This window comes from Drosophila bipectinata, chromosome 3R (genome assembly GCF_030179905.1).
Source record: "Drosophila bipectinata strain 14024-0381.07 chromosome 3R, DbipHiC1v2, whole genome shotgun sequence".
NCBI classification, from domain to species: Eukaryota; Metazoa; Arthropoda; class Insecta; order Diptera; family Drosophilidae; genus Drosophila; species Drosophila bipectinata.
Window position 1 is genome coordinate 7,831,223 of NC_091739.1, and position 22,116 is coordinate 7,853,338.

At 44.8% G+C, this 22,116-nt stretch overlaps 2 protein-coding genes across 10 annotated transcripts in view; one reads left to right on the plus strand and one right to left on the minus strand.

Annotated features, from left to right (window-relative positions):
• Window positions 1-22,116, plus strand: part of Syp (synaptotagmin binding cytoplasmic RNA interacting protein) — a 55,043-nt gene that overhangs the window by 5,750 nt on the left and 27,177 nt on the right. For 7 of the 9 annotated variants that reach the window (XM_070282091.1, XM_043212420.2, XM_043212427.2 and 4 more), the window contains exon 2: window positions 9,947-10,036. In XM_070282091.1, coding sequence (XP_070138192.1) covers window positions 9,947-10,036 — 90 coding nt within the window. Of the gene's footprint in view, window positions 1-9,946; window positions 10,037-18,391; window positions 18,731-20,620; window positions 21,193-22,116 lie in introns of those variants that run through there. The other 2 variants (XM_070282094.1, XM_070282093.1) reach the window with 2 other exon arrangements.
• Window positions 7,895-9,728, minus strand: Takl1 (Tak1-like 1). The gene is made up of 5 exons (XM_070281625.1): window positions 9,650-9,728; window positions 9,291-9,594; window positions 9,064-9,234; window positions 8,866-9,007; window positions 7,895-8,807 (listed from the first exon to the last, which is right to left on the minus strand). Exons 1-5 carry the CDS (start codon window positions 9,694-9,696, stop codon window positions 7,936-7,938), a joined length of 1,536 nt encoding a protein of 511 aa, XP_070137726.1. The 5' UTR covers window positions 9,697-9,728; the 3' UTR covers window positions 7,895-7,935.

Sequence of the window (22,116 nt, forward strand, 5' to 3'; positions counted from 1 at the left end):
TCGAACTAGTTATGGAACTGGTATTGAATGCGCGGTAAAACAAGGTTTGAAGTTTTTCGTTTGGTTTTATTTAAGAGGATATATCTGTACTCTTCCTCATAAATTACAGCTCAATCATTGGGGTAACAGCTTGGCCAGAGTTTATTATATTCATAAAAAGGCTATTGGCCACCGTGACCCTAAAACTGTCCCATTACACCCATGAGGTTATTGTCCATCCTGGAGGGACAAAAGCTTCCCACATGGCTCATGAATTTATTATAGAAATTCAGGTTGCTTCGAACTCTATTGAATAGGCCCACTGGCTTATTTTAAAACGTAACAAGGGGGTCTTAAGTTCAAATCTATTAAATAATTGAAATTTTAAAAGCTTTTAGTAGTGTAGTAGTAGAGAATATCAAAATTGTGTTTTCTTACTGAAACCTGTTTACCTACTATTCACCTCCTCCGAAGACTGCCACTGCACTTTCATCCCTTTTGAGGAGTCCTGTATTATTGAAGTGTCCCCCTCCTGCGATGGGGATTGAATTAATCCGGATTCGGGTCAGCACCCAGAGCACCTATTTTGGCAACTTTGCGGCTGTGGTCCTTTGCGAAGCTTGGGGGCCTCGTCCCTGGAGCCAGACCATTTCCTGGCGCTATCGGCCAGCGTCAATCTGTTGTGGTCGCCCCCCTTCGAACGGTGCCCCGGTGTCCTTCCTCGTCCTGCCTCTTCCTCTGTCGCCACCTGCGCTAAATGACACGAATTAGTGGACGAGAGCCAGCCGTAACCCAAGCCCTCGCCCCCATCCACCACTGGCACCACTTTCCATTACATTGCAGCGTCCGCGTCCTGGCCATTTCGGTTGGGTTATTTATTACACCTGTCGTTTTTGTTTTGCCTTTGTTTCCTGGTGTCTGGGAAGGAGCGGGGAGCGGATAAAAGGAGGGTACTTGTGTCCGTTTTTTGCCAGTTATATTATTGTTGGATCCTCTTGGCCGACAAACTAAAATTTCGGCACAAACATAATTTCCAGTTTGTCGACTGACATTTCCGTACATTCCAAGCGAGTGTGTGTGTGCAAAAGTACCTGTATCTGTATCTGCGAATTTGTATCTGTGTGTGTGGCTCAGAATGCAGATAAATCTACGCGCCTCTCGCACTGTTTTATTTTGCACGTGGGAATCGCTTTACTGGCACTGGCACTGGCCCTGCCACAGCCACTGCAACATTTTGTGCAGTTATTTGTTTGTTCTGGCCTCTTTTTGGCGTCTCTCCTGTGTTTTGTTTTGTTTTCGTTAGCCCGGCTACTGTAATTGATTGTTGTGTAAATTTTCGGGTTGTTGTGCATTTTGTTGGTGTTGTTGCTGTCCTAAATGGCCATGGCAATAGACTTGTCCCCCCAGAGGGAGGCAGGGGTTGGATTATTGGATGTTGCATGGTGGAGCCAGGAGATTTGGCAACGTTGCATGGCAGATAACGTTTTAATTCGGCCATGTGCCAGGGCATTAAAAGTTTCGCAACTCGGGATTGAACAAGTCTGCAATTCGAAAGTTTGGCGCACTCGATGGAAAATTACGAAAATACTCTCTGCCAAAATAGATTGCTTTCAATGGTTAGCAGTGGCAGTGCCACAAATTGTTGTTTGCTTTTTCAAATCTTTAATTAGGCTGCCCCAAAACGAATAAAAATACTCAACGTGAATCATTTCTGATAATATTTATCATGCTCCAAGACAAAATGGATGCCATTTCTTATTTTTCGCCTTCTAAATCAAGGCGAGAGTTCAAAAAACCGAAAACCGAAAAGCAAAAAGCACAGCGCGATAAAAACAAAATATAATAAAATAAAAACAAGAAAGCAAAGCTAACTTCGGGCGGAGCCGAAGTTTATATACCCTTGCAGCTATAACCGGATATATATCGCAAACATCGGATATAGTTGGCCGATCCTTATGATTACATCATAATAAAACCAATTAATTACAATAAAGAATCTAAAAAAAAGTCCCAAGCTTCTATCTTCAAAAATTCGAAAGTTGATATTTCTACCAAATACCATTTCCGATCGTTCAGTTATATGTCAGCTATAAGATATAGTCAACCGATCGTTATGAAATTTGGTAGATCGGATTGACTGACCAAAAATAGAATGTGTACCAAGTGCCAGCTTTCTATCTTCAAAAACACGAAAGTTGGGTCATTTCCGATCGTTCAGTTATATGGCAGCTATAGGATATAGTCGGCCGATCCTAATGAAATTTTGTAGGTCGGATTAACTGACCAAAAATATAATCTGTACCAAGTTCCAGCTTTCTATCTTCAAAAACACGAAAGTTGGGTCATTTCCGATCGTTCAGTTATATGGCAGCTATAAGATATAGTCGGCCGATCCTTATGAAATTTGGCATGTCGTATTATTTTGCCAAAAATAGCTCTCATGTCAAATTTGAACTCTCTAACTCTAAAAACACCAAAGTTATACCATTTCCGATCAATCAGTTATATGGCAGCTATAGGATATAGTCGGCCGATCCCGGCCGTTCCGACTTATATACTGCGTGCAAAGGAAAGAAGGGTGTGTGCAAAGTTTTAAGACGATAGCTTTAAAACTGAGAGACTAGTTTGCGTAGAAACAGACAGACGGACAGACGGACAGACGGACATGCTCATATCAACTCAGGAGGTGATCCTGATCAAGAATATATATACTTTATAGGGTCGGAGATGTCTCCTTCACTGCGTTGCACACTTTTGGACAAAATTATAATACCCTCTGCAAGGGTATAATAAGAAAGGAACCAATCTTAGGATGCCAGACGACCGACAACAATTTAAACAAAATCAAACAGAAAAAATAAAACAAAAGCGCGGGCAGACAATGCCGGACAATGACAAGAGCAGCAGCGGACGGACACGGTAGTACACGGTTTTTGGGCATATGTACATATGCAAAGCAGGCGGGTGTACTTGGTCGATCATTGGATCTTTGGAGGAGTGCATTTGGGGCTGGGCTCCCGGGGCAGAGCGAAAGATGAGCGAAATCAAGTGGAGTGTGGAGTCCAAATGCGGATGCCTGTACGTCAGCAATCACACCAGTGGCAGCAGAAGCACAAGCAGCAGCAGCCGCAACAAAGCAAAGCTACGCCGCATACAAAAGCGGCCTAACACAGCGCAAAAATGTTTTTTGTCAAGGGTGAATGACCCAGAATCAAAATCCACAAAGTCGTCGACGTCGCTGCCTGGCTGTTTGCCTGCCCTGCCATGCCATGCCTTGCCCCTTTGCCCTACAGCCTGCCAAACCTCCTCATCCTCGTGCAATCGCAGCAGCACCACTACACTGAGAACAAATGTTGTAAATTTGATTTAAACAAAATTATTTATTATTCAAAAGATAATATGAAGCTTAGATACAATATTTTAAAATCTCGACCTTATTAATTCGACCTTTAACCCTAGCTATAGGTTTTTTTTTTAGTGCATTGGCAACATCGACAATGTCTTCGTGCGTTTGGCTCGTTTCAGTTTTCGTCATCCTCGACCACGCCGCACCTCTCTTTCTGCGCTTTCTGCATCATTTTGTTTTGTGTGCTTGGTCTGGCCCGGGTCTCATCCCTTCACGAGCTCCCCAGTACCTAGCCCCCCATACCCATTCCATATTATGATTGCCGTTGCCAGACGATAACCCAAACCTAAAAGTATAAATACAAAAAGTACAAAAAGTATAAAAGTAAAAAAGCGAAAAGCAACGAATTTGAACATTTTTGCAGCATTGCACACGCGACTCTCGCACGTTCCCTCAGCCAGACAGTCTGAGAGATACAAAAAAGCGGCCCACTCGTAGATACACAGATACAGATACAAGAAGTATGATGTGGCTTCGGTTGTGCTCTCTGGATTTTCTAGAGTGTCCCACCTATCCGCTTCCATGCAAGTGTTATCGCGAAGCCAAATACATTTTTTTTTTAATTTACTACGTCATTTTCGACCCTTTTAAGTAATTTTAACGACCAATCAATCAATATACTTCACAAACCTTACATCAGTTTGGTAATTATATAATTATTATAATTCCTCCTTTTGTGTTGAAAATTATTTCAAGTGTACTCACGTTCAAAGCGGCAATTAAAGTTGACCCAAGACGATGTCGACAAGAACCTGAAGCCCGCTCGAGGCTTGCTTGTTCGCCTCGTCCTGTCACCTAATTTCCGTTTTAGAAAACATGTCCTTTGCCCCGGCCAAGAGCCACTTAAGGGCCTCGATTCCTTTCCGTCCCCCCCCTTTCCAGCCAGCCAGCCAGCCAGCAAGCAAGCCACCAAGACATCCAGCCTGTCCTGTCCTACCTACAACTAGTTCTGTCAGTCGGAGGACAACGACAGAAAGGACTACGACGACGACGACAGCAGCAGAAAATAATTTTGTAATTCAATTGTTGTCCTTCTGCGCATATGGCGTGTGTGTCCTAGCAGGTTCCTTTGGCTAGGCCGCCGGGCAAGTGGCCGACTAGCCAGACGGCTGGTTGGCCGTAGGTCCTTTGACTTGTTCTCGTTCTCATTCGCTTCGAGGACCTACGACAATAGCAAAAGTTTCCAAGCACAACCGGAAAAGGAATGGCCGACAAGCAGCGTCCTGGACTGGGTTCCTGGCTGGCTACGTTCTTTCAGTTTCTCAGTCGGCACAACTTTCAGCAAATTGCAGTCGGTAGTCAGCAGTCGTTGTCCTTTCTAGCCATTCTTCGTCCTGTGCCCGAGTTGGCAAACAGTTTTCACGTTTAACTGGGGCTAAATCCAAACTAGAAACATTTTCTTGCATTGAAAAAAGTTAAGTTGCTCAAGGTGTAGGATTTTGTTATCCTTGAAGCGGGAAGAACAGGACTTTCTCTCCGTGTAGATTGTATTTATTGCGCTTTCAACTTTATAGCATATTGCAGAAACTTATCCCGTTTGTTATGTTTGCATTCGAAAGCCGAGACTTTTAATTAGGCCTTAAGCCTGCGGCACTGGGAAACTGGGAAAGGAAAACTAGGATCATAAAGAGAGGCTTTCGAGGTGTCAGTTGCAGATGATGGGCCAATAGGTCCTGGACAACGACAGCCTTGGCATCGATGGGAAACGTTCTCATGGTTGCATTGTATGAGCCTTGTAATTTATGCGTATTAATTTCATCTCTGGCCCATCCTGCTTCCTGTCCGACTGTCTTTCATTTCGGATGATGGCACAATGCAAATTACTCGGCTCCTTTCTGCGCCTCGATAAGCGTTTTGGACTGGACCTCGTTCATGTCCTCGGCGTCCTGCCTACGGTCGAGGCAGCGGTCATTGCATCTCAACGGGCATATTGACCGGCACAAAAGATACGGCGTGGAATAAATGAAAAAGGATTCCCTCTCTCTGGCTCTGACTCTTTCTCACTCACCCGGCTCCTTTCAGAGGACAATAGGAATGCAAAATGCATTGCAGGAACCGCTCAATCCAGCGCCATTATTTCGCAATATAATGCCATTCCAATATGTATGTATGTAAATAAACAACAAAAGTGGAAGCCTCCGTGCGCGGCCGTGGCAATCGCGCTTGTATTCTAATTGCCGGCAAGGACCTGCCTGGATCCGATCCGATTCGAGCCAAGCCGACCGCCAGGCATCCTGCTAGGCTGGACATGCAATTGCATTGCAATCGCTGGCATTGTTCCAGGCCCTGCTTAAGGGTTGAGTTTCAAGTTTTGCACTCCTCGGGGTTATTGCACGATTACAAAAGATTTCCTACTCTCTGGTCAGCTTCAGCTACAGCTTTAGATTCAGATTCAGATTCAGCCTCAGATCCTGATTCAGATTCAGATTCAGGAGTACAGTAGTAAACCGAAAGCGAAATGGCGAATCTTGCAGCGGAAGTCGAGCATACATTTCATCAGCTGCCCCAGCGTCATCGGCGGCGCAGCCAGGAAAGCCAAGATTTATCTACTAGATACTTTTCCAGTAGCAGCCAGGGCAGCGTCCAGCTGTTGTCGAGTTAGGGGGATATTAATCATTGGTGTTCCCTCCAAACTTTGACCTCGCTGCGCGTAAAATCGAAGTCGTTCATCAGCGATATCCTTTGGAGGTTCTTTTGGTTGCATCTGTTCATTTTCTAGTTTAGTTTGCACTAAAAAAAATGGATAGTTACTAAGTTTAGGGGCCTGCTTTAGGGAGATTCTACTTCTGATTCTTAATCTTCATCTGTATGTCCTTTACGATAAAAGGCGCTTGTTTTTCACTTTCTTGAACAAAAATGTGAAATCATTTAAATCGTAAACAAGCCTTCATTGCAAAACAATAGGTTTCTTTCGCTGTATGCGTGTGTTTGACCTTCTGCGCTGTCATTGACCCCGCGCAGTTGAGAGGCCAACTGCATTGTGGTCATGCGGGAGTGAGAAGAGGGTGGTGGTGAGTCGTGGCAGGAGTAGAGGTAGGCATACTATGCAGGCGAGTTCGCTTTTTGTTTCAACTCGCGAATTATTACAACACGTTCACTTGAAACTTAGAATGCACTCACGCTTACACACCACGTGAGGCACACTGGCATGGCACACTCATGTGCACTCGAAAGCACTCAGTTGGCCGTACTGACCTATTCCTCTGAAAAGCCAGGTCGGCCCGTCTGCAAGCCTAGAACGCTTCTCGAGATTAAGCCGAGCGTGAACGTTTAAAGTTAGCTTTGTTTTCGGGGGAGAATCAGGACTAATTTAATGGGCCGAGTAACAAAAATGCGCACAAGAAAACCTATAAGCCTAATGTGCATCTCAACATGTGGCTCATCAGAAATGATCGTTATCTGGAGGGGCTAATGGAGCCTCATCGAGATGCACAATCCGCCATCTCGGCTCACTGCACTCGGGCTGTAGCTGCTGCAGGGATGAAGCCAAGTGCATTGCGGATCAAATTCGATCTCCCAGCCTAGATTAGTGACACTTGATTGCACTGTGCATTCTTCCTGCCCCCTCTGCAGCTCTGGAGAAGAATGGTTATCCAAAGCAGCAGCAATCTTTTTACAAAATGTTTTAACACCTCGTTGGGCTTACAACGCCTTCGGGGATCGGGTACTGGGCACCTGAAAATCGATATTTGGGCAGAAGGTTAAAAAAGAAGGCTAAAACGAAGGATATATGAAAAAAGACTGCCTTCCAACACCTTGCCACAGACGACTGACGACTTTTGTGGATGAGGTATTGAATGTAATTAAAAGGAGTTGGATTACACGTGTTTTTTGCTGTTTTGGGGGCAGGGGTGTTGGGTCCTGTCACAAAGGAGCTGCTTGCATGCAAAAACAACCAGAAAAACAAAACGAATGGGGGGACACGGCAAAGGTTCTTCTTTTCACTTAACACACAAGTGAAGTTCTCGCTCCGTTTCTCGACTGCGGCTCTCCAAAATGCACTTTAAATGGCAGTTTCCGGTCACACACACACACACACTCACACAGTTGCACGTATGCATGCATGCATGTGTATATCCTTGTGTGGAAAGAGAGTGGAACAATGCAGAAAAAAAAAAAAGAAACGCCAAGGAGTCGCGCTGTGCCAGGAGCAGCAATGCACCGCTTGGTACATACTGTACTCTCTCCCCCCTGGAGCTCGTGGTCTCCCTCTCCTTCGCTGTCATGTCCGCCGTCATCGTCCTTATAGCCGTCATCCTTGTGTTGTTGTTCACATCCTTCACATCTCGGCACCCCACTCCAGCCCATCCCATCGTATACCATCCCTACCATCCTACCCAGCTCCTTATCCTTCGTGCTTAATGCATTCTAAGCTTTCCATAGGCCTACTACCCCTTGCAGTTTGCATTTCCATCTGCAGTGGCGAGGACCAGAGGGTTGCTCGATGGAGAATGGAAAACAAAAAAGGACTCTCTGCATGCAGTCGGCTTTATTAATAAATTCCCCGCTCATCGCACATTAACATAACGAATTAATAATCATATTTTGGTTTAGAATCGGAACTTTCTCAGCTTCTTAAAAGTCCTTCTGCCCTCGTTGGCTATTTGGTCCTTGACTCGAATCGTTTCTCTAGCCACATCTTCGGTAGCTCGTCCTGTTTCCCGCACCACATCTTTGGTAGCTCGTTCTGTTTCTCGCACCACATCTTCGGTAGCTCGTCCTGTTTCCCGCACCACATCTTTGGTAGCTCGTCCTGTTTCCCGCACCACATCTTTGGTAGCTCGTTCTGTTTCTCGCACCACATCTTCGGTAGCTCGTCCTGTTTCCCGCACCACATCTTTGGTAGCTCGTTCTGTTTCTCGCACCACATCTTCGGTAGCTCGTCCTGTTTCCCGCACCACATCTTTGGTAGCTCGTTCTGTTTCTCGCACCACATCTTTGATAGCTCGTTCTGTTTCCCGCACCACATCTTCGGTAGCTCGGCCTGTTTCCCGCTCGCAAACGTCATAGATCCGTGAGGCTTCTCGCTCTGCCTGTCCTGCCACTCGTACGACTTCCCTTTGGACATCATTCAAAGCTCGGCGGGTCTCCCGCACCACCTTCCTGCCGGTTTGTTTAACATTGGCCATTGAAAAAGTCAGACGAGCGGTTCGGATCTGTTTTCGGCAAAACTCCACGCGCACATAACGCCGCCAGCCGGAGGGACCCTTTTCCGTGTGGAAGGTCACCACCGCCATGGTGACATCGTCTAGGACCTGGACAAAATCCTTATAGTTCACGGAGGCGCCCAACATGCCCATATACTTTTCCACCTTCTTCATGCTGGGACGCATAGCTGGATCGGGATGCCAGCAACGCTGTATTAAATGTTTGATTCCCTCCCAGCAGTCGGTTCGAACTGCTTCTATTGGAGGTCGTATGCCTGCACCGGGAATCGTATATAAAACCGGGCCTAAGACATAGATCTTCCTATAACTCACCTGCCTTTACAGCATCCAAGACGGCAAAGCATGAAGAGTTCGGCAAATGGCTGTAAGGCAACTTCCGGGCCATTATCTCCCACATCACAATGCCAAAGCTAAAGACATCACACTTTTCCGTATACTCCTTTTCTTGATAAACCTGTTGAGGGAAAATTAAGCATTATCGGATCAGACCGATAGGTTATACCAACACACCTCTGGAGCCATGTAGGCTGGAGATCCACGCATTCTGGACAGATATGTGGCCAAATCCGTCGCCATGCCAAAGTCGCAAATTTTCAGAACATTGCAATTATTAGACATCACCATGTTTTGTGGTTTTATGTCGCGGTGAATCACCTCCATCGAGTGCATATAAGCCAAGGCCTTAAAAATGATTAATTTAATAATGGAACATTGAAAGTAATAGTAATTCCACCCACCTTGGCACACTGCCTCGCTAAGTGGATGGCCACCTCCATGGAGAACTGCCTCCGATCCTGGCCGTGAAGGAAGTCGTGCAGCGATCCGTCCTCCAGATACTCCATGAGCAAGTAGTTGTCATCGCCGTCCCTCGATGTGCCGTACACTCTTACAACATTTTCGTGCTTCAGGCGCACCAAGTGGGTGATTTCCCTTTCTGCGAACTTTCGCACATTCTTGTTGAAATAGTCAAACACCTTCACAGCAATCTCTGCTCCCCGCCAGTTCGCTTTTCGCACTTCACCACCAGCTCCTCTTCCAAGTCTTTAATGAAAAGCATTCAGATTCATTTTCATACGATAGTTTCCTACACCTTTACCTCTTCTTGCTGAGCTTCAGTTCCGAGAATTCCACTTTATCGGCCATCTTGAGCGGAGGTACGTCCTATTAGCTTGCCAAACAATTGCGGTACTGAGCTGTCAGCTTACTATAATACGATTTTTGTAGTCGCTTCGTGAAGCTTTGATAAAGATACCTTATCGGATTCCGGTATGACCCATATCTACAGCTCATAAAATCGCAAACCTCTCAGCGGTGAATGAGTTTTTACAATTTAACGAGTTTATATTTTGATTTTATACCTAATTCTTGGTGTTCCCCTTTTATTCCGTTACAGTTTCCCACAACTTGGCTCGAAACTCTTATCGAACCTTCAGTCCGGAAATGTACCCGTCCTTATCCAGCCCTGTGGGACATCATGGAGCCGGTAAGTGAAACTTTTAATTAATTTATTAAATCCTGCGATGAGAACCTGCTCAAATTTAATAAGTAGAGGGCCACAGCTTTATATGGTACACTGAGAAGAATACTTGTCAGAAAAAATTGTAAAGTTTCTAGCTTATTCTTTCTGTAAGCTGATTCTCTGCCAAATCCTTCCAGATAGCCACTCCAAGGCCCTTGGAGTGGCCAGACTTAGATAGCAATTTCTGCTGTTTATATTGGCAGACCTGCCCATCTGGATCTCGCATTACAAGCTGATGCCGTCGTCCTCTGCTTGAATTACACGAATGGCTACGGTTACATAAAAGCCGGCTGACAGCAGTTGCTCTTCATTAGGTTCTGGGCCCGCCGTCCGGGTTCTTTGCACTCCTTTCGTTTTCAGTCAAGCCCATTTGTTGGTGTAGGTCCAGCACACCAGTCAGCAGCAGCTCCCTGTCCAGGGTACCCTTTTTTTTATTTTTTTCTTTAAACCCCTTCCTTTGTCCCCACTTGTGTAAACCACATGCCCACTTCACTTGGCTGACTGCTGCCTGCCAGCCTGCTCGGCTGACTGACTGGTTGGATGGCTGTATGTTTGGATGGTCGGTTGGCAGGGTCCCAGTGCGTTTACATAATGCAAATGCAAGTATATAGCACTTGAGCATGCTCTTCGCGCCACGTTTCGCATATTTGCCGGCTGCATATGTTCTGGCCTGCATCTCCTGTCTGCCGCAGTGCGTCCTCCTGTCTTCCCGTCCTGGTTAGCCCTTTGCCGTGTCAGCACCTCGCGTCGTCATTTTTTATGTCGACCATACAGAATTAATGGGTTAAGTAAATAGCCATGTAATGTGTTCCCCAGCCACGCCTTCTGAAATTCGGGCTATCTCAAAGGAACTGTGGATCCAGTTCTTATCATTTTGCATTCAACTTTGTCACTTTTTCCGGCGGACCCACTACAAGTTGGGAAGTCTTATGGCCCACAGAAATGGCTGTAGATTTTTGAATTTTACCCGATTCAATCGCGGAATACCCTAACCGGTTCGAGGGACCATTGACTTTTTCGGTTTTTGTAAAATTTTTTGGGAGTCCCCTTTAAAATTCTAAAAATGCATGGGGAGGAAGAATCCTAAGAGGGATACATTAATCGATTAGTGGATACATTCACCATTAATCTGCATCCAAATCAAGGATTAAAATATTCTTTAGATATTTTGTCAAATGTTCTATGAACAATATGGCCCACATCGATGGCTATATCTTTGCCAATAATTATTGCCGTGGGTCGATTCTCCATTAATTTTCATCCAAATCGATAACTGAAATATTTTTTGGATTTTTTGTCGAATTTTCTGTGGGGTCCCCTTCAAAATTTGAAAAAATCCATAGGGACAATAATATGACCTTTGCGATGTCCATATCTTTGTCAATAATTATCCGATTCCCAAGCGGGATACCTTAAAGGATGAGTGGACCGATTCTCCATTTATCTACATCCGAATCTAGAATTGAAAGATTTTTTCGATTTTTTATTATCAGGGGGTCCCCTTCAAAATTCTATAAATCCATGGGGAGTACAATAGGTCCACATCAATAGCTATATCTTGCCAATAATTATCCGATTGCAATTCCCAAAAGAACCCCAAATTTTTAATGGCTTCTCTGACGTAAAACACATAATGAACAAAAAACTGTAGTGAGTTTTAAAGCCACCTTAACCGTATCTTTAAAGTACATCAAGTTGAATGAACCCCGACTGAAATAACAAATCTTTCAACACCTAAGATCCTATTCATAAAAGCGTTTTTACCCCGTCGATGGTGAAATGTAGGTGAAACATTTTGCATTCATTTGGTGGCCGTAAAAACGCGTCTTGCACTTTAACCACCTTCCAGAGTGTCCGTAAACACAAACTGCCAAACTAAAAGCATTGCGCTGCTTCTGTTGCTGTCGCCATGTGTGCGCAGATTGCATTTCAATGGAACCGTCCCGGTCCCTGCCCTTGCCCCTTTGTCGCCCCTCCACCCTCGCGACTTCCCAGTCGTGGTCACCCTCCAATCCTTGCCTGCATCTTTCCCAGGCAATGCCATGTGCAAGCTGCAATTGCTGCCAGCTAACGGCTGTTGTTGCTGCTGCTGCTGTGTTGCTGCCGTTGCTGTTGCTGCTGTATGTTGCATAGCTTGTTGCAAGGGTCGTCTTTTGTTTTAGGCGAGAAGCGGTGAGAAGAACGCCTTGCCCCATGCATGGCGATGCGAAAGTAGGCCAAGCTAAAATTGATTTAATGCGTTGATTGCGTGGAAGTCGAGAACCGCATCGCAGTTGCTATTGCGTTTGCTGTTGCAGCTGCCCGGATTTATGCGTCTTCGCCTTGCCACGTCAGCTGTGTGCCTTGTTTTACTTTCAATGGATCGTAATCGGGCCCACGATCCGGTCTGCCTGAGATCGTACTGACCCAGAAAGCAAGCAAAGGGGGCAACCCCGGGCACTCAGGGCGTATGCGCAATATTTTTTAGCTTGGAAAATATGGCGAGCCATCCAGGACACTCGGGAGGCTGTAGTCGGCATCGAGTGATGGTGGTTCGTTAAAAATAATTGCCAACCCTTTGCATAACCCAACTTGGAAATCCTCCCCCCAACCCCCCTAGTAGTTTGTTGATTTTCTCGATGGGAACGTCAAGTGCTCGCCGTCGTCGCTTTCCTTTTGACAGCTAATTGGAAAAGTGTGTTTGGAAATTGCGCCTTGCATTTGGTCCTGGCTAGCAGTTCCTGGTCGTCAAATCAAATCGGAAGGGTCCTTGGTGCAGGATGCCGAACAAGGGCGCATTATATTTTAACACCTTCATCCAATTGCCAGCTTTTTGTTCTACTTCCTTGCATCGATCCTGGCCGCTGTCAAATGTGTTGCCCTCTTCCTTCTGTCCCTGCCTGGGGCTTTAATTTATGGACTTTGGCCATCATTTTTTGTGTTTTTTATATTCGGATTTTTTTATCGCCGCCTTGGTGCTGCCTCATTCCAAATGTGACGACAAAACATTCCACAATATGACAAAAAAACTAAAGAAAGAGAAATCCTTTTTGCAAAAGAATCAAATGCAAAAAAAGAACGCCATCGACAATTTAGATAAATTTTCCCACCAGCCATGGCCATAAAAACAAAGACAGCGACCCGAGAAGATCAGCAAGGGGTGCAGGATCTTCGCTCTCTCTCAGGATCTTCGGGTGTATGAGTGTATATGCGAGGGGTGTCCAAGCCACGGGTGCGGTCATCATACTCATCCTCAGTCTCATCTCCTGCCCCTGCCCACCCATACCCCCATTCTATATTATAATCACGCTGTGCTCGATATCGAATGATAAACTCCAAGCCCGAGTCGAATGAAGATGATGACGCTGCCAGCGTGGTGGTGGAGTTGCGATGGTGATGGTGGTGGTGCAGCTTGCCCTCCAGCTTGTGTGTGCTCAACGGCTCAGCGCATATCCTTCAGGTACAACTTACTCATATATCACAAAAGGATGCTGCGCTCCTTCTGTTGTGTGCTTTTCTGCTTAGCTTTTTGTCTTGTCTGCGTGGTCAGCTCTCTGGCTACAGCGCCTCTCCCCCTCCCCGGCTGCTGCCCCTGCTCCTTGGACTGATCCTGCTGGCCGCTCGAAGGTGACACCGTGGCACAGACAATGGGCCCAAAAGGATGGTCAAGCGACCACCTCTCGCAGCCTCAAAGGAAAAAAAAAAGTAAAAGGGCAAAAAAAGGAAGCGACGAGCTCCGAGCGAAAAAAATTAGATGATTCGAACCAGTCGCTGGCCAAAAGTAAAAAAATAAATAAAAAGAGGCAAGCAAATCAAAATCAACTCATAAAAAACAAAGTTTTATATGTGGGTCTGCATTAAAAATGCAAATGTCGCATTGAGTTTCCTTCTTTCATGGACCACTTTTTTCGTTCTTTTTTTCCTTCTTGGTTGCTCCTTTTCGTCATTCTCCTGCGATGTCCTCGCTGCGGCTGGTCATCCACTTCCTGTCCTTGTTTCTTTGTTGAATTTTAAGATTTTCGGTAAACACTGTTTTGCAATGAAAACTAAATTAAGAAAAGTGGAATAGCTAGATATACTAAGAATATTTTATTAAAGGTGGTTTTTGAAAAAAGTATCTTAAAGTTGATTCATAGACTATAATAAAAAATATCTTGCTTAAACTTTATTGAGATATTTAGTTATTAGTTTAATTTTAAATCCTGCCACTGTCTTAAAAATAAATGAGTTTCTAAGCTTTAAATTATCCTCCCACATTTATTTTTTTATTTTTTTTTGGTTTAACCCCTTAAACGTTTTAAACTTTCTTTTCATTCCGAACCAAACCAAAGGCATTTTTTGGGCTATTCGCGGAGTACAGCATCCACCACCGGCAATAAAAATCTGAAAAGCTAGAGGAAGGACGAAAAAAAAGCAATGAAAAAACTGAGAGGAAGAACCTAAAATATCAGCGAAGCTCAATAAGTTTCGGCCCCTGGACATTGTCCATCCTTCGCTAGAGAGGTTCAGGTACATTCGAGGACGAGGACGAGTACCTCTGCCTCAACCTCAAGCTCAACCTCTACCTACATTCATTTGAATGCAGACAAGTCCTTGCCGTCGTCGTCGCCAGTGGTGATCTTCCTTTGTGCGGCGGCCAAGTGCGCTGCTGTCTGCCGCCCTCTTCCAGCTTCACCCCTATCCCCTACCTCTCCCTCCCCCTCCCGGAGGACCAGCCTGGCATCTCGAAGGAAATGAAAAGCATGCAGAAAAAGTTTTATTATGCGCGAGGAAAAAAATGAGATTTTTTATATGAAAATATTTGGAACGGACTGCGGCTGGCATTGCAGGGGGTTGGTAGGGGAACACAGGCACACATATGGTATGGGGGTAGGGTAGGGTGGTACCTATAGTTGGGTAGGGTTTGGGTTTGTGCCTGTGCCTGCGCCTGTGTGTTTTTGTGCCTCTCGGATCGCAAGAAGTGTTGGATGTCATCTTATTATTTCGAGACCATCGCAGCGACGTCGGCAGAGCGATCGCCTTGATGATGACCATGCGCTACCGTCCAGGATTTCGTGATTCCCCTGCGATGGCTGCTGCTGGCTCTGTTGCTGCCACTACGGGGCCACCGCGTCTCCCGTCAGATGTAAGCCTCGCAAAAGTGTGGGAATCAAAACAGGATCGGCACAAAATTGCGTTATCGCCACAGATACGGATATTTTTGCTGCTGCTGCCGCGCTTGATGATGCCTCCGATTTTTGATGATGCTGCTGTTGCTGTTCCTCTTGCTAGCTGCCCCTGATGGTCAGCCAGATCGCGATCAGTGCGAGGGGCAGCGTTATCCTTGCTGGAACCTCATGTCCTCATTTCGTTTGGTTTCGTTTCATTTCAGCCTTGTTGCCTACATTTTCTCTGTTTGGTTTTCGTTTTCTGTCCTAGTTTTGATTTTTAAAGATTTTTATTTTGAATTTTTAAAAAATATATTAAAAAATATAAGATATTTTTTAAATCCCATACTTTTGATATAAATGATTTTATTCAAAAAATATAATTTAAGATCTTGTAGGGGGTCCCCTTTAATGAATTTCTTTTTATAAATCCTGCTAATTCTAGAATAAATAAACCGTGGGCTTCGTTTTCCCAAGTAACTCCAAAGTATCTTTATTTTTTTTGGCTCCCCGGCGCGGTCATCGCACCTGCCATTATCTGGCAAATTGAGTTAGCGAATTGCGAAAATCCAAAAGAGATGGGCACATAGAACCATGACAGATCTTATCGGGGGCATCTAGATACGCTTTACTTGTCGCTCGGCCATTGTCCGTGACTCCGAGTTAATTAAACTTGGACGGGCAGCGGGCAGCGGCTGCGGCTGTGGCTGCGACGGAGAGTAGTGGATCATAAAAACGGATTGCCCGCCGGGCGGCGATGGGAGCAGAAGAATTGCAGTTAATTGAAATGTTCCTCAAACATGGTATACACGGGCACAATGGGTGCGACAGGGAGGTAGGCTTCTGGGTGGAAAAGAAACGGGAGATACACCGGGAGAAAGAGAGGAAAGCCCATGGCGACAAAACGCATCAGCTCTCGACTTTGTTGGCATCTTTGGGCATTGGAATCTCTGAGGGGTCAATTCGACATCAAAGTGGAAAAAAAATTGCAGGGAAAAAAAGACGGGGAGAGAGTCTTTTGGCGAGAACTTAGAAGTAGAGAACGCCGGAGAGAGCTCAACGACAAAATGTGTTTGGACTACAAGCCGGCAAAGCTGAGGCTGGGTGGTTGCTAGCTGGGGCGAAAAACTACAAAAAGCCCAGCCACACACACTCACACACATACACCCTGACTTGGGGAGGCCGACTGTGTCGGTGTGACGGTGAGAGAGATTGCAATACCAATGCAATCGCCTGCCGCTGCGAATGCCAAAAACAAAACAAAAAGGAAGCGCACGCTGCGCTTGTGTGCGAAACTTTGCCTTGCCGGCTGTGCAACTCTCGCTCTCTCTTGGCTCTTTCTCAGAGAGAGAGAGTTCCATGTGTGTGTGTGTGAACTGCAAGCTTTTTTGTAGCTGACGGATACGAAGACCGAGTCTGAGACTGACTGACTACCCAGGCTGCCGGGTATCTGTATCTGTATCGCATCGCCACTCCACTCGCAAGTATCGCGGACGCGCAAACGACCATGCGAAAATATTGCAACCACAAATCTGGAACTTTTTACACAAACGGTTAAGATTTATCTGAAGTCTAGACCCAATAAACTAGCAAACACATTATTCGGAACTAAAACAGTCATCGTTGGAAATCAAATTCACAAAATTTACGAAAAATTACCATTAAAATCAACCCGGAGTCCGCGCATACACGTCTTCATCGCACATTTTTGGATTAACATCTGCAATAGAACCATCAACAACCGGCACTACAGCAACTTCCCAAAAAATATCTAACAATAGAATTGAAATAACAGTTACCAGCAAACTTCTTGTTAGTGTTTTAAAAGGTTTAAGCAAAACATTTGCCAGTTTTTGTTTAAGTTTTTCTTTATTTGCTTCAATTAATAATAACGGTAATATAAATTTTATAATCTTTATATAATGTTAAGTGTGTAATTGTGAGGATCGCTAAATAAATACGCTTCTAATATAATACAATATAATACCGAATAATACGCAGTCGTAATATAATATCACGTATAATAAGGCGAAACGTATCTGACGGATGCAAGTATCTATGGCCGCGCGTTGCAAACTCTAAAAGCGTTCAAAAATGCAGCGACATGTCTGGAAATGCATAAAAATCAAATACAAAATCTATAAATTTCAAACAAGTGAAGGCAACACAACCTAAAATTAAAGCAAAAAACAAATATCTACAAAATATAAACCAAAGTGCATATTTTGTGTTTAGTGTCGAATTATGATCATAAAGTGAAGTTGATAAATCAAACAATTTAACAAACTGAAAACAATTGAAATTATATAATTATCCAGTTAGAGTGCAAACCAGTACACGGACCGAGCACACTCTCACAAGCTAGCGACTGCGTTTACATCCGTATTATAAACCGCAATTCACTTTGCACACATTCGCAATTAAACTTTCAATCGGATTGGATTCGGATTCGGATTAGTACTAGATCGGATCACCCCATCTCACATCTTGTACACAGACACTACTACTAACTATAGCAAACGCAGTCGGACAAGACTCTCGAAATTGAATCTATGCCAAAATTGAACTACTAGCTGAAGGAAATTTAAATCAAAATTAACTGACAAGTCTAATTGCCAAGTGCCTCCAACTGAAGCTTTAAACAAAGCAACTAAACACACTTTACGTAACCCTCTCTGGCCGGTTGCAATTGCAGTTGCCATTGCAGTTGCAGTTGCAGATTCAGGTTCAGACTTGGACCCAGTCTCAGGGAAAGGAAAAGTGCATTCGAAAAGCTCTTGAATCTGCGCTGGACCATCGCACGCACACCACAGCGATCGGCGATTCAAAGCTCCACGGGGGTATACGCCCCAGCAAAAAAAAAATAGAAGAGAGCGACTGCAACAACTGCAGCAGCCGAGCGATCAGCAACGCGAAGAGAGCGAGCTCGTAACTTGTTCTCCGAGACTTCGTGCACTTCCTGTGCAGCGCCGCTGCTCCGATCGGATCCGATCTGCAGCCCCCAGCCACAGGCGATCATTTCGCTGGCGAATGCAACGTTGATTGCAATTACTGCAGAGCAGAGCAGAGCCGAGCCGAGCCATCCATCCATCCGTCGCTACTGCGCTGCATTCTCGAGCGAAAAGTGAAAGAGAGGAGATTTGCGATCTGCGATCTGCGGTCTACGGTCGGCTTTCTGCGGTGATCTACTGTACTCTCATCGCATCCCGGTCTCCACTGCACTCTCACTCACCCAGCGGATCGCGCAACGTGTCGGAAAAGCGCGAAAGTTTTGCACAAAAAAAAGAAACGAATTATAATTTTAGTAATAAGTGCCGTAAAGTGAATCTCTAGTGAAGTTCTTCGATAGTGAATTAATAAAAGACAAGCCCCAAAACACACATTCGCATAAATTCGCATAAATATAGTTTAGCACATTTTCGGATTAAATATCTACACAGCACCCACTGGATACGACGCACCGCTCCACACATTTGGATACACAGCGCCTGAGATACTCTCTACTCGGAAGTACCACCAACAATTCGTTCGAGTAAGTTGCCAATTCTGATTTAAAACTGCTGCCCAGTTGGCCTTAATGCAGCTGGCTGGCACACCTTTTTCGTTAAATAGAACAGATATGGATCTCTGGCTTACTTTTATGGCCAACTTGCCGATGATTCTACTTTGAATTTCGTTAGACATCGTAAAGATATGGGGCTTAGATCGGTGCTCTCAAGGTCTCATGATGATTAGGAATTTCGGGATTGGGGAGACTGAGTGATAATTTTTTTTTGTCTCTTAACCAAATTCCTTTGATTCGCTTTCCCTTTCTCCCAGACTCTAAATAAATCCGCCTGACCACAAAGATTCTCACACCTTCTTGGAATTCTTCCCCAGCTTCTTGGGTTACCCAGCTGATGTACTGTTAGTAGGCGGCGGTCTCTTTCATTTGGCCGTCTTCCCAGGGTTCTCCAAGCTCTCCCTATGCCCCAAACTTTCCGTAACCTGAGCACCTTCCAAAATAAATAATTTCAGGCACATATTTCGCCACAAGTATCTCGAAGAATTCCTCTTATTCTCACTTTGACGAATCTTTGTTTATTTTTACGCCACTCGAGGGTACTGAATATCAAACTTATTTGATGTTTGATTGGAATGTTCACGTGCTTGCAGGCCACTTACCTTCTGGGCGATTTGGGGGCGTTGGGGTAGCTGCTGCTTTAGTGGTGGTTGTTTTTGTTGGGGCAGGCAGGCTGGCAGACTGGCAGACGAACAAAACCCACAAGTTCATGACCAAAACGCCGGATAGCCAGCCGAACGGATATAGCGTGGGCGCTCGTCGTCCCCATCCATGCACCGGGCATCCTACGCTCTGGACACCCCATCTCCAGCCCTAGAGGAGATGGTCCCTTCCACCTTCGCAGCATGCCCTAAACCGAAACCCACTGTCCAGTCATCTCTCTCCTGCATTCGTAAAAGTTTCTGTATCTGCATCGGCATCTGTATCTGTACCCCAGTATCTGTGTGTGTGCGAATGCCTCTGCTGCGAGTGCAACGGTGTGCGTTTATTTTAGTTACCGATTCGACGATTTGCCTCGTTCCTCCAAAGTTGTATAAAAATTTACAGACAGCATCTACGCTTTACACACAGCCCTTAGCCCTTAGGTTGTTCGATGTTGTTTTTCGCTCATTTAACCCCTTTGAAGGAATGTGTTCGCCAGAGCTCTGTTTTTTTTTTTGTATTCTTTCTCAATTTCGCATAGAAGCTTCCCATGTCGGTGTGGTGTGCGTGTGGAACGCATTGTGGAACGTCGACAGTGTATCTGGCAGATACGCGAACCGAACTTGCTCCAAACTTTACATTTTTTAGCCTATTTTTGGAGGTATTTTCACTTTTATTTGGTCTGGGGTTTCGGTCACTTCTGGCCCCCCAACCCGAGATGGAAGATAGTCTCCGGTTCCACAAAATCTTCACGCGGCAATGTTCTTAGCTTTTTTTTTTTGGCCGTACACCGGAGACGATCATCCACAGCCCCAGAAACCGAGAGCGAAGAAAAAAAATTCGCGGAGAGCGATTCATGTTTTTTCGCCATTCGCTTTGTGTGCAAATTCTGCTGGCACTCGCGCTGCTTATCAAGCGGCTCTCACGGTCTCTTCTGAAGCTCTCTCCAGACGGCTCTCTCTTTTGTTTGGCTTTTTCTTGTTTTTTTTTTTATTTGCATGCCTTGCGAACTTTTTGCCTGCCTGGCGCGCGAGTTGAGATACAAAAGTGTGCATGTGTGTGTGAGGGAGAGTGACGCTCTGAGGGCTCTCCTTTGTATCTGTGTGTGTGTGCACTTTTGTCGATGCAGCTTTCGAGACTCCCCAGCCGAGTTTGTTTGGTCTGTTCTGTGGCTTTGTAGTGCGAGGCAAGTGACGACGTGAAGACCAAAATTGCGAGCGGATTTGCGAGCGGAGTAGCAGCAGCTTCAGACGTGCGAGGAACCGAACCGAGAACCGGTGACGTAGCCGTCCGCCATTATTACAACGCGGCTGCCACACGCTAAATTGGCCAAATCCCCAAAATAACATTCGCAAATTCAATTACAGTGCTTGCCAAAAAAACAAAAAAAAATAAATTAAAAATAAAAAATATAATAATAAATACAGTAGAAATTCCCATAGTTGTTAGATACAATGTTGGAAGAGAGCGCGCGCGGCATGCGAAACGAAACGTAACGACGGATAGAAACGGCAGCGGCACTGCGGCCAATTGTGATCTCATATAAAGTACACGGATACCTTGTATTTGTATCCCGATCTTAAATAAAATAGTAATCTTTTACATATGTAGAAAATGCAACAAATCTAGCAACAAATTATTGTGCAACGCAATTACTACAACACAGAAAGAAAGTCCAACATCTAAGCTACAACTAATAAATATCTACTAAAATACATAGTTCAAATAGAACGTAACCGATTCATCGAAATAATATTGTGAATTCTGCAAGTGCAAGCCAAATACAAAAGGTAATTTTAAGTATCTTGGCGATACATTTTTGTGGACTGCAATTTGCAATTAGTGCTGCACACAGATACGAACCTTTACTTATAAATATACATATATAGATGTATAGGTACTACATATATAAAAAAAAAAAGCAAAAAAAAAAGTGAGCGAACAGACTTGGGACAGCAGCAACAACAATATCGTATCAAGTGCCTATATTTATGCGGGAGAGTGTGTGTGTGCGTGTGTTAGTACGTTCCGATGTAGGAACAAAAAGCGACGGCATTTTATTTTATTTTTTTCCTTTCGTCTTCGTCTTTCTTCTCTTCTCTTGCCCATTGCAGTGCAGCCCCAACATCGAGTGCCCCCCATATATACACATACAGACAGACATATGCATGCCTGGTTGGTGTGAGTGTTTGCAATAATGTGCAAAAATTAGAAACGGCGGTATATGTATTTATACTTACATATATAATATATGTAGGTATATTTGTATGGGGTATAAATTTAAAAAGAAATCTAAACAGCTGACGCATGGCGTGAAGTGAAATGAAATGAAACGAAATGAAATGTATGTGCGTTCAGGTGTTTTCTGATATTTAATAAAACCAGCGACAGCGACAACGAACCCCAACAACACCGCCCACAGACGGCGTCGTTGTTCAACACTGCAATGCACACTCACACACACACACACTGGTACACCAAACACAAACATTTATAGAAGAGGCCCCACAATGGAAGCGCCCCAACACACTCACACACACACAAACCCCGAAGAGAGGCATGCAGTACTGGGTTTTTTTTCGCGACGCTTGCTTTTCTGTCTCTGTATGGGTGTATGTGTGTGTGTGTGCAGCAATGCATTTAACATCGTCACAATCGCATTAAAACGTCTCTCGTCTACCTCTTTGGTATCTTCCCCTCCCCCAATTATAATC

Excerpts from the sequence above, each read along its gene's own strand:
- Takl1 (XM_070281625.1), bottom strand. The coding sequence starts at position 9,696 with ATGGCCGATAAAGTGGAATTCTCGGAACTGAAGCTCAGCAAGAAGAG. Across the intron at positions 9,235-9,290 it reads TAGCGAGGCAGTGTGCCAAG|GCCTTGGCTTATATGCACTC; the intron begins GTGGGTGGAATT and ends ATCATTTTTAAG. Across the intron at positions 9,008-9,063 it reads CAGCCTACATGGCTCCAGAG|GTTTATCAAGAAAAGGAGTA; the intron begins GTGTGTTGGTAT and ends TTCCCTCAACAG.